Source organism: Cupressus sempervirens, chromosome 1 (assembly GCF_028749045.1).
Source record: "Cupressus sempervirens isolate cs-2001-9-10 chromosome 1, ASM2874904v1, whole genome shotgun sequence".
NCBI classification, from domain to species: domain Eukaryota; kingdom Viridiplantae; phylum Streptophyta; class Pinopsida; order Cupressales; family Cupressaceae; genus Cupressus; species Cupressus sempervirens.
In genome coordinates this window covers 13,668,965-13,684,155 of record NC_143118.1, presented here as the reverse complement: position 1 = coordinate 13,684,155, position 15,191 = coordinate 13,668,965, and the positions used below count along the sequence as shown (strand labels likewise).

General features: G+C 35.7%; 1 protein-coding gene across 2 annotated transcripts in view; it reads right to left on the bottom strand.

Annotated features, from left to right (window-relative positions):
* The window catches only part of PAT2 (protein affected trafficking 2), a 194,888-nt gene that overhangs the window by 35,142 nt on the left and 144,555 nt on the right, over positions 1–15,191 (bottom strand). The window contains exon 7 of one of the 2 annotated variants that reach the window (XM_089815975.1): positions 13,789–13,989. The exons of the other annotated variant lie outside the window; for it this stretch is intronic. Coding sequence (XP_089672101.1) covers positions 13,789–13,989 — 201 coding nt within the window. The remainder of the gene's footprint in view (positions 1–13,788; positions 13,990–15,191) is intronic. 2 annotated transcript variants of the gene reach the window in all.

Below are 15,191 nucleotides of genomic sequence, written 5' to 3'. Positions count from 1 at the left end.
TATATTGTTATTAATAATAATAACATTATAATATATAAAAGATAAAAAATAAAATAACATGAAAAGATTAAAACTAAACAAATAAATAATAAAAATTAAATACCAAGTAATATGATGTAAATGAAATGATTATTCTCGACACTATAAGTATCAACAATTAGAGATCTAATGACAAACTAATTAAGATATTTAACAATTACAAATAACTAACATATGCGGCAAACAGGTAAGGGCACAAGTCACGACTCTTCTAATCACTGAAAGGGCATAGCTCTTCAATCAAAGGAAAAAGATATGCTTGAACTTGCATATATATATGGAAATGAATTTGCAAATGAAAGGAGGCAAGATGGAGAAAAGGTTTTAAAATATCAAACCCTACCTTGCAAATATAATCCACATGGACTCATCGATCAGGAAGGACATCTGAAACAAGATGTATAAACAATAATCTGGTTACAATCTTAATACAAACATTTATAAAAGCAGCCACGTCAACAAGGAGTCCGCATATCTGAATCTGCAAGAGAAATGTTTGCAAAAGCACACATTTAATAGGCGATTTCCTGCATTGAAAAACCAAGACTCCCATGTGCATCAGACTTCATCCTCTATGGACTTGCGTCAGCTATCTCAGGAAGGAGGAGATGGTGAAGAGTACGTGGACACAAATGGCGATAGAGGATATAACCAGTAATGGTAGAGGACAACATCCATTAAGGAAGATGGAGTTGAATATGCAGTCTGACAGCAAGTTAAGACAACAACTATACATTTCCAAGCAAATAGAAATTCACGAAACAATCAACAAAGAATTCATAATGTTATTTGGCATCAATGGATGGAAAAGTATAGAGGACTTTCTTAGGTCATCTATCAAGTTAAACAATGCATAAGGAGGAACATTCAGAATCGGAGAGAGAGATTTTCAAAAGTTTATCATATAACAGCTGGACTTGCAGTCAGGGAGTAAGGACTGATATGCAACGATAAATAGATATAAGAAAGCAGTAGAAAAGACATATAAGGAGAGCATAAAAAGAAAATACAATATTTTCTCACTGTGATAGAAAAGTAAACAAGAACAAGTATATCTGAACCAGTAATACTTGACAGGACACCAGCTGATGTCGGCGAACAGAAGAACACACAGATAATGTTGGAGAAGAGAAGAACACAGAGATAGACAGCAAAGGCTACAGATGACTTACATCAAATTCATATTACGCTCTAGAAACAATTGCCTCCTTGGTAAGGATGGAGATAGGAACAGAAAACACCAAAGAAAGCTATTATCCAAAAAAGCACAAACCATCTACTTTCAGACAACCATCATACTCTCGATGCAAGAATATAACTACACATTGGAAATCACAACATCCCACTATAAGCAATATTAAACATCCTATACATTCCATATTCTCAAACAATGGATCAGAACTATCAATTCATCATTATAGAGGAACGTTATAGCATATCATCCATTAACAAATGAGAGGAGGCCAAAGGTATATGGAATATCAGGACAGTCATTATAAAAGTGATATCAGGTGTATCAAGTATAGATGAGATAATATATTTTTCTGAGGTACAAATATATAGATAAAATTATCTTACTCGTTACTTTGCGAGATAGCGATCTTGGATTGGTGAAACAGTATTATTGGATTTTTTATTCAGAGGAAATAGTTCAAGGAGGGAAATTATTTGGTAGTCTCAAACCTTTAAGAACAAGGGACATTACACATTGGCAGGTATTTGATAATGATAAACAGATTGAATAGTTCATGACCTGCACAGGATGTTTTGTCAATTCTTATTTTGAAGGTTCTTCGAAAATACTAAGTGAAGATCGCTTAGACCCCTCTAATGAACAGGAGATAGTTCAGCTTAAAGGAAACAGAATTCCTCATGGGTTAGTTTCTCTTGAAAATATGTTTTCACAGAAGAGTGAAGGTTTTATACCAAAAATGATGCCAGACCTTGAACTAAATAGAGAACATGATAAGATCAATGTTGGGAGCAGTGATGCTCAGAAATGGATTCCTATTGGAAAAGCATGTTCTTCAGAAGAAAGAGACAAGCTTAAATCATTATTAATTGATTTTAAAGATGTTTTCGCTTGGAGTTACGATGATTTGAAAAGTTTCAGGAATGGAGAGTACAGACGCTCTATTCCGTTGAAACTAGAAGCTGTCCCCTTCAAGCAAAAGTTGAGAAATTACAATCCTAAAGTGTCTAAAGCTATTTTGAAGGAAGTAGGAAAGATGCTCAGGGCACGAATTATTTACCCAATCCACCACTCTACTTGGGTGGCTAATATAGTCCCGGTGCGAAAGAAAAACAAAGAAATAAGTATCTGTGTGGACTTCCGCAACCTAAATCAAGCTAGTCTTAAGGATAACTATGCACTCCCCATAATGGTGCATTTACTTCAAAAGGTCGCAGGAGCAGAAATGATATCAATGCTTGACGGTTTTTCAGGTTACAACCAAATCAGTGTAGGAAAGGCAGATCAACATAAACGTTTGCTTACAGTAAAATGTCTTTTGGCCTCATCAACGCTGGTGCTACATTTCAGCGAGCCATGAATTCCTCTTTTAAGGACTTAAGAGACAAAATCATTGTAATTTATCTTGACAACTTGACCGTGTTTTCTAAGAGAAAAGATCATTTCAAAGTTTTATTTATTATACTACAGAGGTGTAGCGAACATGGGATATCCCTAAATCCTAAAAAGTCAGTTTTCTTTGTTGAGGGGAAATTGCGAGGACATATCGTGTCAAAAAAAGGAATTCAGATAGATCTTGAGAGAGTGAAGGCTATCCAACAGTTGAGTCTTCTAGTGAATAAAATAGGAGTCAAATCTTTTTTTGGCCAAGTAAATTTCCTTCGAGCTTTCGTGCCAGATTTTGTGGAGCTTACCAAAGACATAATAAAGATGATGAGCAAGAAAGAAGTCTTTAGATGGAATGGAGATGAGAAGAAAGCATTGAAGGAGATTAAGAAATCTATTGCTCTGGCTCCGACATTGGTAACTCCTAACTTTAAGAAAGACTTTATCATTTATTGTTATGCTTCTAAACATACGCTATTGGGTATCCTAACACAGAAGAATAATCAAGGTATTGAATCACTGATCACATTCATGAGTGTGCCTTTGAAAAAGCATGAATTAAAATACCCACTCATTGAAAGGCAAGCCTTTGTTGTCGTAAAGGTGGTTAAACAATTCAGATATTATATCCTACATTCTCATTCTCTCATTTATGTTTCTAAAACCACCATGAAATTTATCTTGACTTAGCAAGATGTGGAATTAAATAAAAGAGCTATTTAGGTAGTTAGGTTGCAAGAATATGACATTGATATAAAGTCGACAAACTTGGTAAGAGGAAAGGGCCTATGCAAGTTGATTGTTGAGAAGACTGTCATTACAACTGAAGAGGAGGAGTCACCACAAGTATTCTTAGTAAGTCTCACTACCTCATGGTTTTCCAAAGTAGCATATTACTTGACATATGGAGATTGTTTGAAAGGAATGACTCCCAATGAGAAAAGAGATTTAAGGCTAAAAGCTACGAAATATTTAATTGCTCAAGGCATCTTGTACAAGAAGGGGATAGACAGGACTTACCTAAGATGTGTGGATGAAGCTCAATAGAAGAAATTGCTCAAAACATTTCACGAAGAAGTATGTGGAGGTCATTTCTCTTCCTTTGTCATAGCCTATAAAATTCTTAGGAATTGTTTCTACTGGCCTGGGATGTTTCAAGATGCTTATCTGTATGTCAAAGACTATGAGAAATATAAATTGTTTACAGGTAAACCTCAACTAGCAACATTGCCCCTTAGACCAGTGATTGTTGATGAACCTTTTAAACAATGGGGCATTGATTTCATTGGGCCTATGAATCCAACATCTAGTGCAGGACATATGTATATACTAACAGCAACCAATTATTTTACTAAGTGGGTCAAGGCTATTCCGACCAAGAAAGAAACTACCCAAGTAACTTGTAAATTCCTAATGAATCATATCCTGGTAAGGTTCAGAGTACCTACGAAGATAGTTGCTGATAATGCCTCTTATTTTTCTTCTGAAGAAATCACTATGTTCTGCTATGAGAATGGAATCACCCTAGCACACGCTTCAAATTATTTCCCACAAGGTAATGGTCAAGTCAACTCAAGTAACAAAATTTTGGTCTCAATTGCGAAGAAATTGGTGAGCAGTAGAAACTATATGAAGCGCTCTGGGCAGATAGGACTTTTCCTAAGAGGGAAATAGGTATGTCTCCATTTTAACTAGTGTATGGGATTAATGCACAAGTTTCTCTACCTTTAGATCTTGCAGTTGCAAAATTACAAACAATAATAGAAGATTCCTTTTTTCAATCATCTTTAGAGAAGAGGATTATGCACCTGATGAAACTAGAGAAAAAGGGGAATAAAATGGTGGACAAGATCATAGAACATCAAACGAGGGTGAAAAAGATTTTTGACCGCAATTCAAGACCAGGGAAATTCATGCCTGGTGATGAAGTCCTTTTATGGGATAAACGAAAAGAAAAGAAAGGAAGTCATGGCAAATTTGAGTCATTGTGGAAAGGTCCTTTCAAGGTGCTTGAGGTAATTGGACCTAATGCTGTGAAATTGTCATATCTGGATGGTGAATGCCTGCCATATACCTACAATGGAGAGGATTTGAAATTGTTTAAGTATTGAAGCTCATCATGTTTTTTTGTACATTTTTAGCCTAGGTTCCCATTTTTGTTTTTTGCGTTTTGTTTTTCTTTCTGTTTCCTCTCTTTAGATCTGCTAACCCGAGTTTCTGAGTTCTTAGTTTATAGCTGAAACCCAGTCCCCAAGTAGAGCCAATGTTAGTTCGGGATATTTGTCAAAGTCGCCATCTTTATTCTTTAGTTTTGGTTCACTCCTATTTTCAAATGGTTATTTTGATCCATTGGTTCTGCCAAGTGTCAAATGCAATTTGAGGTCCAATAACCCCTTTTTTAGTTGTCCATCTATGTGCCTTGTCCTTTCAATCCTTTCTTACCTCAAAGCCTATTGTTGACCAAGTCCGATTCCTGGTTTTCCTTTCTAAACATAGTGATTGAGGTCATATTCCAAGAAATGATTTTCTTTAGTAACTCTTGAACCTCTTGAACCCATTGTACCACTTGAACCAAGTTCAAAAGGTTCAAAAGGTTCATCACTTCAACACATTTTTTTCGATCATCATGCAATACCGATGGTGGGCCCTAACCTTATGTGTCACTGAGTTCAATTCTTCGAAGATGCACTACAGCTAGACACCTCGTCAAGTCTAACACACTCGTGTGTGACTTCATCATTTACGAAGAGAGTAAATTGGAATAAGGCAATCATTAATATCATGTTGAGATTTATTTTTGAAGGGCAAAAGTGGAAATTTGGCACATGTGGAGGTAACATATCATTTAAGTTACTCACTTTATATTTAATGACATGCATCATCTTGTCCCATCCTCCTATTCCTGCGACATGTGTAATTCTTTTTGTCCTTCCCATGATTAATGCCCTATCTTTGCTGCAAAGTGTGTATGAGTAAGATTTCCTTTTTTTTTCGAAAGCACAATTTCTTCAGTTGTTTAAGTATCAGCTACAAGAATCTGAGGAAGGAGAACAGTCTTTCGTAGTTGTAATTTTGTAATGTCCCCATTTTGGCTGACATCGTTTCGCGTGCCAGATCAGTCTACCATGGACTCTCGTAGACTGGTGGTTGTGATGAGAGAGTCATTCTGGCATTTATTTGAGGATTGGATGGTTTATTATGCTCTTGGAGATATTATTTTATCATTACTTTTTATACGCGGCCTACATGTTATAATTGCACTTTTTATTTTGTAAATTTATTTAATTATAAAAGTGCATTATAATGGGATTTTATAATGGATGCTTCTAGAAGTTCTTAGTAACTTCTTAGAAAAGTGAATAAATAGAGGGCTTGGCCTCTCATTTGGACGGACGGGATTTGATAATTCAACTACATTCTATTTGAGCATTTGTGGCACCATCCAGGTCTGCAAATATTCAACATAATCCTTGAGAACAATACCTCTCAAGAGATTGCATAACTAAGGAAGTGAAAGACCTTCTAAAGGGTTGCACTTTGGAGATAGTATCCAGCTATCTCAAGCTGAGCATAACTGTGGCCAAGGGCCAACATCTAGAGGATTTATTTGAAGGAATTTTAATTGCATATCTTGAAGAAGTTTCTAATTCAATTCAAAAAGGTTTGATTTTTTTTTTTTTAAAAAGCAAAACCGAAAAAGCAGGCCGAAAAAGCAGAACCAAAAAAGCAATCCGAAAAAGCAGGCCGAAAAAGCAACTCCGTAAAAAGCAATCCGAATAAGCAGTTTGAAAAAACAGATCCGAAAAAGTGGTTCGAAAAAAGCGGATCTGAAAAAGCAGTTCGAAAAACCAAAATGAAAAAAGAAAATCCGAAAAAAGCAAGTGGAAAAAGCAGAAGGGGCAACATTGAAGAAAATTATTACAGCCATCTACAACCAGGTACCTTTGTTAGTATTGTTTTTTTAGGTGTTATAAGTTTCAGCTGTAGGTGTGCATTATACCAGCATTATCATTTTTGTAATCCATGTAAATGCCAAAAAAGTCTTGGCCATATTTCATGAGCATTGTATTAGAAATTTCATTGCAATTAAGGAGATAATAGTTGCTGATGTCATTTGAGCAATTCAATATTATTATTTATTAGCTAGTTAGTTTGCATATCAACTGTTTGTAGAAATGCTAGTTAGTTGTAGGTGTTCATTTTATTCATGATCAGCTTATTAGTTTGCATGCCAATTGTTTGACAAAATGTCAATTGGCTGTAGGTTCTCTTTTTGGTATAAATAATGCTATAATTTTACATCCCAAGTGTTTGTCAAAATTACTAGTTGCTGTAGCTGCATATTGCAAGTAGTTTCAGTCACATATATGCGTTAAATATTGTCAAAATAAGTTACACATTCATGTTAGGTCATTGTGTAGTCCATTTTGAGTCTTCTAGTACAAGATTCTCATTGATGCAAATTGAAGAAAGAGTCATTTAAAGCAAGTTGAAATACTATATCAGTCATATGTCCCTTGCATGTGAATTGTTTGACAAAATTCTCTGAGCCTTCAATCAGCATTTTTGAGAGCAGATTTGAGGAGGGTCATTAAAGTGGTATCAGAGCATAATTTACATTTTGATGTGTTGATTCTCAAGCATTAGAAGCCACCTATAGTTACTTTTAAGTACATATCAGACTGATAACATTAGACCAGCAAGTGGGAAGGTTGCACATGTAGCATTTGACAATATTCCTTGTGTCACTCAAAGCACATTTTAGACCTATAAGACCAAGGGATATTATAAATTTATGCTCTTCAAGTAAGTCTTGTGTTCTTTGACTCTTTATTTCACCTGTTAGCAGAAAAGAATGAGTTTTGCTCCTTTAATTTTCAAGCAACAGGAGGGAATTTTGAATCATGAAGTCCACTCTGCACATTTTTGGGAATACCCACAGTCTGTATAGTAAGTCCCCCATTGTGTTGGACACAGACCTTTTAGGAGTTGACCTAGTAGGAGTAACAGAAAGGTTTTGTGACAAACTTGCAGAGCCCTTTTCCACCAAAGTCTTGAAAACTAATTTTCTCATGGCCTCTACATTCCCGCCTACATACCCATGTCCGAAATTTATTTAGGAATGCATTCAAATGTATCATATGCCTAGTAGAAATATTCTAAGGATAGAAGTATATTGCTGAATATCTCTAGGGAAATTGTGTCCAAATTGTTTCATCTTAACGAGCAAGAATTTGCAGATTTGATTCCTACTTTATCATTGGATAGATTCTCAGAAAAGTCCAATGTTTATAGAAATATCATTGCAAAGATCTAGACTGAAAATCCTTACAAGAGTGGCTCTAGATTACCTAAAATTCTCAAGAAAGGTCAAATGACCTCACAGGTTCATGATGTCATGGTGTTGTTACACCGAATTTGTGGTTCTCCGGATGTGTCTTCTTTTGAAGAGTGGATGTATTTTTATATTCAAATTGTTTTGAAAGGGTCCCAATTCCTAGTCCGAATTGATTGCTACCTCTCTAAGAAACCAGCTCAGATGAGATTTAAGCATGAAGAAGGATTTATCATTTCTATGTCTTCATACTTGACATATATGCTCGCTAGTACTCAAGATTTGCAGTATCTACTTTATGAACCCTGGACAGAAAACATCACTATATATAATTACTACCCTATGTTACATAGAGACATAGTCTTAGAAAGTTTCAAGAAGGTTCATGACATTTCCTCAAGAAAATTGTGTATTGAAATGAAAGGTTCTCCTCACCGTAGATTCTCCTCTAAATCTCGGAAATTTGTTCAAGCTTTTGGTAACATTTACATCCTATTCCCCAAGTTCACTTACATAAGGATAGTTGGTTTCGATGAGGAAACTTTAAGACTCCCTACATTTGCCCTTGATTGTTTCATCTTGGTGGAGGTATCTCGACAATTAATTTCAGTCATAAACAAGTTTTCCACTTATGAGGTTTCTAATGTCATTTTCCTGCTCAAACAAGGCAAATTAACTTGCAGGAGTATGAAGGATGCTACATGCATAAGCTCAGATTTAATAAACTTTCATCTTGGGTCATATCATGCTAGGCAAAACTTTGATAGTAAAAGGATATCTCATCGCTTGTTTGAATCCCAGGTGAAGTTTTCTCACGTTCCTGATATTGAAGATTTTTGGGAGGACTATACAGATGAACTAGAGGTTTGGAGGAGAGAATATAGCAGGCTCACTGTTTCTTAAATTAAGCTCTTCCATTTAGATTTGCATACAGATGTCTCTGATATTAAAGAAGATAAATCATATTTAACAGGCACTCAAATAACTAAGTCTTTGATTTCTAGCAAAGCTATTATAAATTGGGATTCTGAGGAAGAAGACAATATTCTTGAAAGAACAAAGACCATGGTTGAAGGAAAGAATTCTTGGCTAATAATGAAAAAGACCCAATGTGCTGGAAAATCAATTGATTCCTATTCTAATGTTCATTCCAAATCTATAGGTAGTAGAAGATCAGCAAGGATTAATAAGACGTAGAGCAATAATCCTCCCTTAGTGCAAAAAGCTTGTTCTAAGAGCAGGACCGGGATGGCAACGCTTGTTGGGTCTAGTGAAGCTGTCAAAGTTGATGGTGAACCTGACAAGGATTCGAGTGTTGGGTGCTGTAGTCATTGATAATCTTCAATGGGTCCAGATGACTGTGGGCACCTCTCCTCAAAGCATAGAAAATTTGAACACTCTATTAAAGGCAACAAATCTCAAAAAGTTCGTGATTCTACACCAAATTGGTTGGTGGCCTCAGTTAACAAAAAGAGGAGCCTAGTTCGAGTTTGCTTTCCCATCAACGACATTGTGAGTAAATATACTACCAGAGCCCCAAAATCCAAACGAACTAAGAGCTCAGCCAGGATAGTGTTTGACCAGGAAACAAGAAACAGCATTGCTAAGGTGGCCACTTATAATCACAAGGACAATACAAGTGCGTTGGATTTGAATAATTTTGAGATTACTCACACCAATTTGGGAGTGATCAATCGGGAGACAAAGGGACACTAGGTAGAATCATCCATGAAGCAAATTATCCTGCAATCACAAAAGGATGGTGTTTAGAAGAGGAAATTTAAGGCAGAAGTCCATACAATGGCGGAATATATAAGGTCATTAGTAGCGCAGGGTTTAGCGGCTGATAGTTCGTCTCAGCCCACATTTGATCCCAATGCACCCGAGAATCAACGGCTAATGAATGACCTAAAGAAGGGGAAGGCCATAATCTCTATCATCCATAATTGGATAGACTGTGTGATGAATCTGCTTACTAAGTTTATACGGGACTTGCACAAGATATTTACTCTTGCTGAAGTGGTGATAGGTGAGGCTCGTATACAAATAATAGTATGGAAAACATAATCTAAAAGATTATCAGCTAGCAGATGTGGAGGAATATGGTCTGGATAAATTCCTGGAGGAAAACCCATTTCAATTGGTTGATGCAGGGTTGATCTATTTATTGTGAAAGAACATAGCTTGGTGGGTCTATAATTATAGTTCTGGCATTTCCTGCATTCAGTCATTTGAAAAGGAATTCAAAGCAATTCAGGACAGCATGAACAAAGATTTGCAGACCATCAATTCAACTCCTTTGACACCTTTCAAAGAAGGAGGTTCAAATGTGGAAACACTGGTTAAGCAATATAAAGAACCCGTAAAGGCAATAAAAGACGGAGAGGACTTAGCCATGGCAGATCTTACTAAACTTGCTAAAATAGAAACTATCATCAACATGTGTAGCCAACAACTTCCAAAATATTTAGATGGAGTCACCAAAATGAAACAACACAGGGACACGTGGAAAAATCGCTTGCAAAGCATAAAGGGCCCAAACAAGAACGCCATGTCAGAATTCATAGGTGCATATAGAGTCTGGAAGCTTGCACAGGGACCCCCTATCCAAGACGATGATGAAGAAGAAGAGTCGTTGAAGAAGCATGATGATGATTCTATTTAGGGAATCTTTGCTTTATGTTATTTTCCAATTCTAGTTTTAAATCAGTTACTTCTGGGGTCTGCGTACCCGTTGAAAAACTTGGTTATTTTAACTGTTTTTAAACTGTCTGGAAATCGGGTTTTGATGGAGATTCTCGACATTACTTTATTTAAGATAGAAACTCAGTAGTGTTAAGGCGGTGCAGTTTTTGATGGATATCATATTGTCAACTATAAATCTAGTTTGGTTGTTGTGCGAATGTTTCGAGTTTTTCAGCATTATACCAGAAAAGGATTGTTTTTGGATGAAAAAGATCTTATACATATATATTCAAGGATTGTATGCTTTGGATTGTTCTATGTCGGTTTAGTATTGAATTGGTATTGATTATTGGGTCTCTTTTTGATGTTGGATACTTATATGGTGCATATGTTAGATAACCTTTTTATGTCATATTTCTTTCGAATAAGCAATTGATTGAGAAATTGTGCGTTCTCTCCGTTTTATCCAGTTCTTGATTTATTTAGTTGTTTCTATTTGACTATCCCTCTATCCAAGAATAGATGGGAAGCCTTATTACTTTCTGGTTAAAAGCACTCCTTATTTAAGAGTGTTTTCATTGAAAATCTAATAAGGGAGCTGAACCTTACTAAAATTCAAAGAGGAATTAAAGAAGATAGTGTTCCTCAACTGTTGGAAGATTGTATTTGTCTTATGAATTTGGGAATAGAGGCTTTTGATTATTTGTTTTCTTAAAAGACAAATCTGTTTACCAATAATCACCTAGGTAAAGTTTTCTTTTGACTAATTGGATGAAAATCTATGTGGACTAATTCCTCTCCGCGGTAGAAGCACTAGCAGCCTATGAAAAAAGACAAACAACAAGTATTCTTATCTATGGAGCATCCCTACCATGCCACGTCCACCATTCAATAGTATCAATTTGAGCTAACATAGCTCTTTTTATCCTTGCCTCTGGTCCACCAAAGGTTGGACCACCAAGATAGTTGAATGCAAGCCATTAACCCTGAAGTTTAGTAGCATCATCTCCAATGAACATTTTAGCAAGAGCCTTAAAGAAGTTATCCTTCACTTAAGTTGAACACCAAAAAATATCTTATTAAGTAATGAAGAGATTATCATAAGAGATTTACTTCACTATTGAAATTTAAATTGAAAACTTGAGATTTGAGAAACACTTCTTCATCACTAGATGGAGCCACTCTCTCAAGTCTAGGTGCATACCATTTGGGATTGAAAGCATAGAACTTCCATAGGAAGCAGGGTGTTCATGATGTTCCGACATCACATCACAATAGGCTTAAGATGCTCCTCATAAAATCCCGATTTGGGGTCCCTACTATGAATAGCTTACTTAATCTGGCCAAACATGCTATCAAAGGCCTTATTAATCTCTCAAAAGTTGGGAGAGTCAGTATCAAAATTTCTAATGACCCACACAATAGGCTCAATAAAGGAGCAAATGTTGTTGCAAGTGCAAACAAGTTAGAAACATCTTAAATTTTAAATTCGTATCTCTTAAATACTGCCACAGGCACTCTAACTTAATCTTCCTCTTCTTCTAACATAGTATTTGCTCACATGTAATCAGCAGCATTCCTTCTTTGGCTCCATGCAAGGGTGTTCAACTGTGGAATTGTGTCTTCTTTTTCAGGGTGTGCCCAGCTTAAGTACCGGAAAAATGTTGTCATGCGTGAACACCATCCAGAAACATAATATAGATAAAGGCAACTATAATGAAATCTTTGTCTTTTCCCCAATAGAGTTGCCAAAGATATGTTGGTTAACAGAGTTGTCTTTCAAAAATTGACTCTCCATGCCCAAAATGAAAGGCAAATTTATAACAAACTGTTGGAAGGCAATGAGATTAACCTCCCTCTGAATATTAAGTGGTACAGCTCCCATGTAAGATCAATGCTTTTGATATTTTCTGCATTGCAAACATGTGTTTTTTCTAAAAAGCACAAAATGAGCATACACTTGCACATCACTATGTAGAAAATGCATGTATTTTGACAAAACTTTAATTAATCAAACATAAGCGAAACAGTAACTGGGCCCGCTCCCCAGTTGCCTCCCCAAGTGCCCTATGCTTTGCAGCTTACTATTTCCCGAGTCATGGGAGTACAAGGGTTAAATGAAAAGTTTGTTTTGCAATACCATTAATTCTTCTCTTGGTATTGTCTCAGAATTCACAAAATAATTCAGACCAGTGGTATCAGAGCCATTATCAATCATTTTAGGTGTATCTACAAGCAACATCTTTGCTATCATGTTAATAAGCTTCAATGGTGTTTTAGTTTAAGATGTTCAGATTGATGGTAGAAGAGTTTGTGTAAGGTCTGCCTAATATGTTATTCTCATCAACTTGCCCTGACCCACTGATCTAACCAGGAGGTGGTGAACCCAGTCAGCATTGCAGCTATTTTTTAAAGTATATGTGTTATTGAAGAATATTTTTTTTAAATGCCTAATTTTAAATGTTCGATAATCTTCTTGTGAAATTACTGGCAAGCTTTTACCAGGATTTTGCCAAGTCCTAAGTTTTTAAATTTTTCGGGCCTGCCGAGTCCAAGTTTTTCAATTATGATATGAATGTCAATGAAAAAACTTATGATCCACCATTCATGGACTAAAGTATAATTTTTATTTGTTATTCACATCTCTAAGATTTTAAAATGCCTTTAGATTTAAAAGCAGGTTCTTTCTTCTTATCTTCTTTTCTACCCTTTTTTTAAATTTGAATTTTCTAAATTTTTTCCCATTTTAAATAATGCTTTTAATTTTTGTTTGCTGATTTCTTTTCCCAAGATGTTTTTGCTGTTATAATTTATAATTATAGAGAATTTTGAAATACTAGAGACCAATGTTACAAAAGTTACCATATAGATGTCAAATCTACCCTAGTCTTTCATTAGTGATGAAATAGATTCCAGATCTTGAAGATGCTATGTTTAAGGGCATCTAACTGGTATAGCAAATTATCCAGTAAATTAATGATGAAAACAAATGAAGAAATAACTACAAGAAAATTCAAGTGCCAAAGAAAATTTATATGGAGTGCTCTTTAAGTCCTGTATTTACAGTACAGGAGCACTTAAGTTGGAGTCTGTCTCTTTATCACCCTCGTGCTTACACAAACAAGAAAATAACATGTACGGTTAGTTGTACCTTAGCAGCACAGTTCAGTATTTGTAACTTTGACTCTAATCCTTCTGTTGGAAAGCATGCAGCTAAGTACTGTAGAAGAGTGGGCACAGTCTTAGGAATCAATGTCCCACTAGAGCTATACTCACCAACCATCCATATAATTATTGCTCGAGCTGTTGGAACATTTATCAAATCCAAGCTCTGTATGAGTGGAATAAAAACCTGCATTTCAAATTGATAAATATGTCAATTCTTTCAAAACATCTCTCCGTCCATGTTCGTCCAATATCAGGAAAATTAATATATAAAGAGCATATGCAGTTGTAGTTTTAAACACTTCACACAAAATGGCGTAAGAAACATGAGTAATTGAGATGGTCAAAATTCAAATACTGGATGCCTACCTGGATAAACTTTATAAGAAAACATCATTTAGGAATACCAACAATACTTCACAATGAAAGAAAGCCATATAATAGAAACAAATTAGAAAGAAAATGAAAGCAGCTGTGCATGAAAGTTTGGTAAATAAATTGATGATTTAACTTTATAAATATAGTGCAGCAACAGGATAACAAATTAAAATCAAAATTCTGCAAAGATGGATCTAGATTAAAAATAAAGTTGACCAATTGTTTGACACGTCTTGACAATAGAAACAAGTTAATACCTGTCAAAGCTCCATAATCTCAAAGGGCCTCATACTGTATTTACTTTCCGTAGGAAAACACATGAAGACAAATTGATATTAACAGACAAATCAAAAGGGAAGGTGGAGTTTGTATGTATGACTCATATTTACATGCACCCAAAATGCTAATACAATTTAGCTTCATAAGAAACAGAATCAGAATTGCTTGGAATGCATGATGTCAACAAAGCATGACATTAGCATGAATGGAGATTGCTTGGGATGCATGATGTCAAAAAGTGATGAGGACGACAGTGGAAAAGCAGGGTTTTGGGTTTCCAGGGATGGATGGAAAGGCACAAAGGGATGGAAAAGTCCAAAAGAATTAGATAAAAGTTAAAGTGGACAGAGGAAATTGTCGAGGACCTAGACTTAATGACGAAGGCACGATTAGAATGACAAGTCTAACGAGGATGAAGGGATGTGAAAAAACCCAACCAGTTATGGCTTAATCAAACATCAATTTCTTTCACAACTCAAGGGTTTGACATTTCATCATGTTGGGTGGATATTTTGCAACTAACAGTTTTGGGTAAAATCCAATCACAAAATAGGTAGACCAACCACAGCGTGTGAGACAGAGTCTCTCCTACCTTAAAGGGAAGGTTCCCCCTTCTCACCATTCTTTGGATCAACTCAAGGTAAGAAAGAAGTTGAGAGATTTTGTAAAGGGTATTACCAATATTCTTTCCTCTTAACTTTCAAAAAACAATCCACTTACTCACAGAGCGAG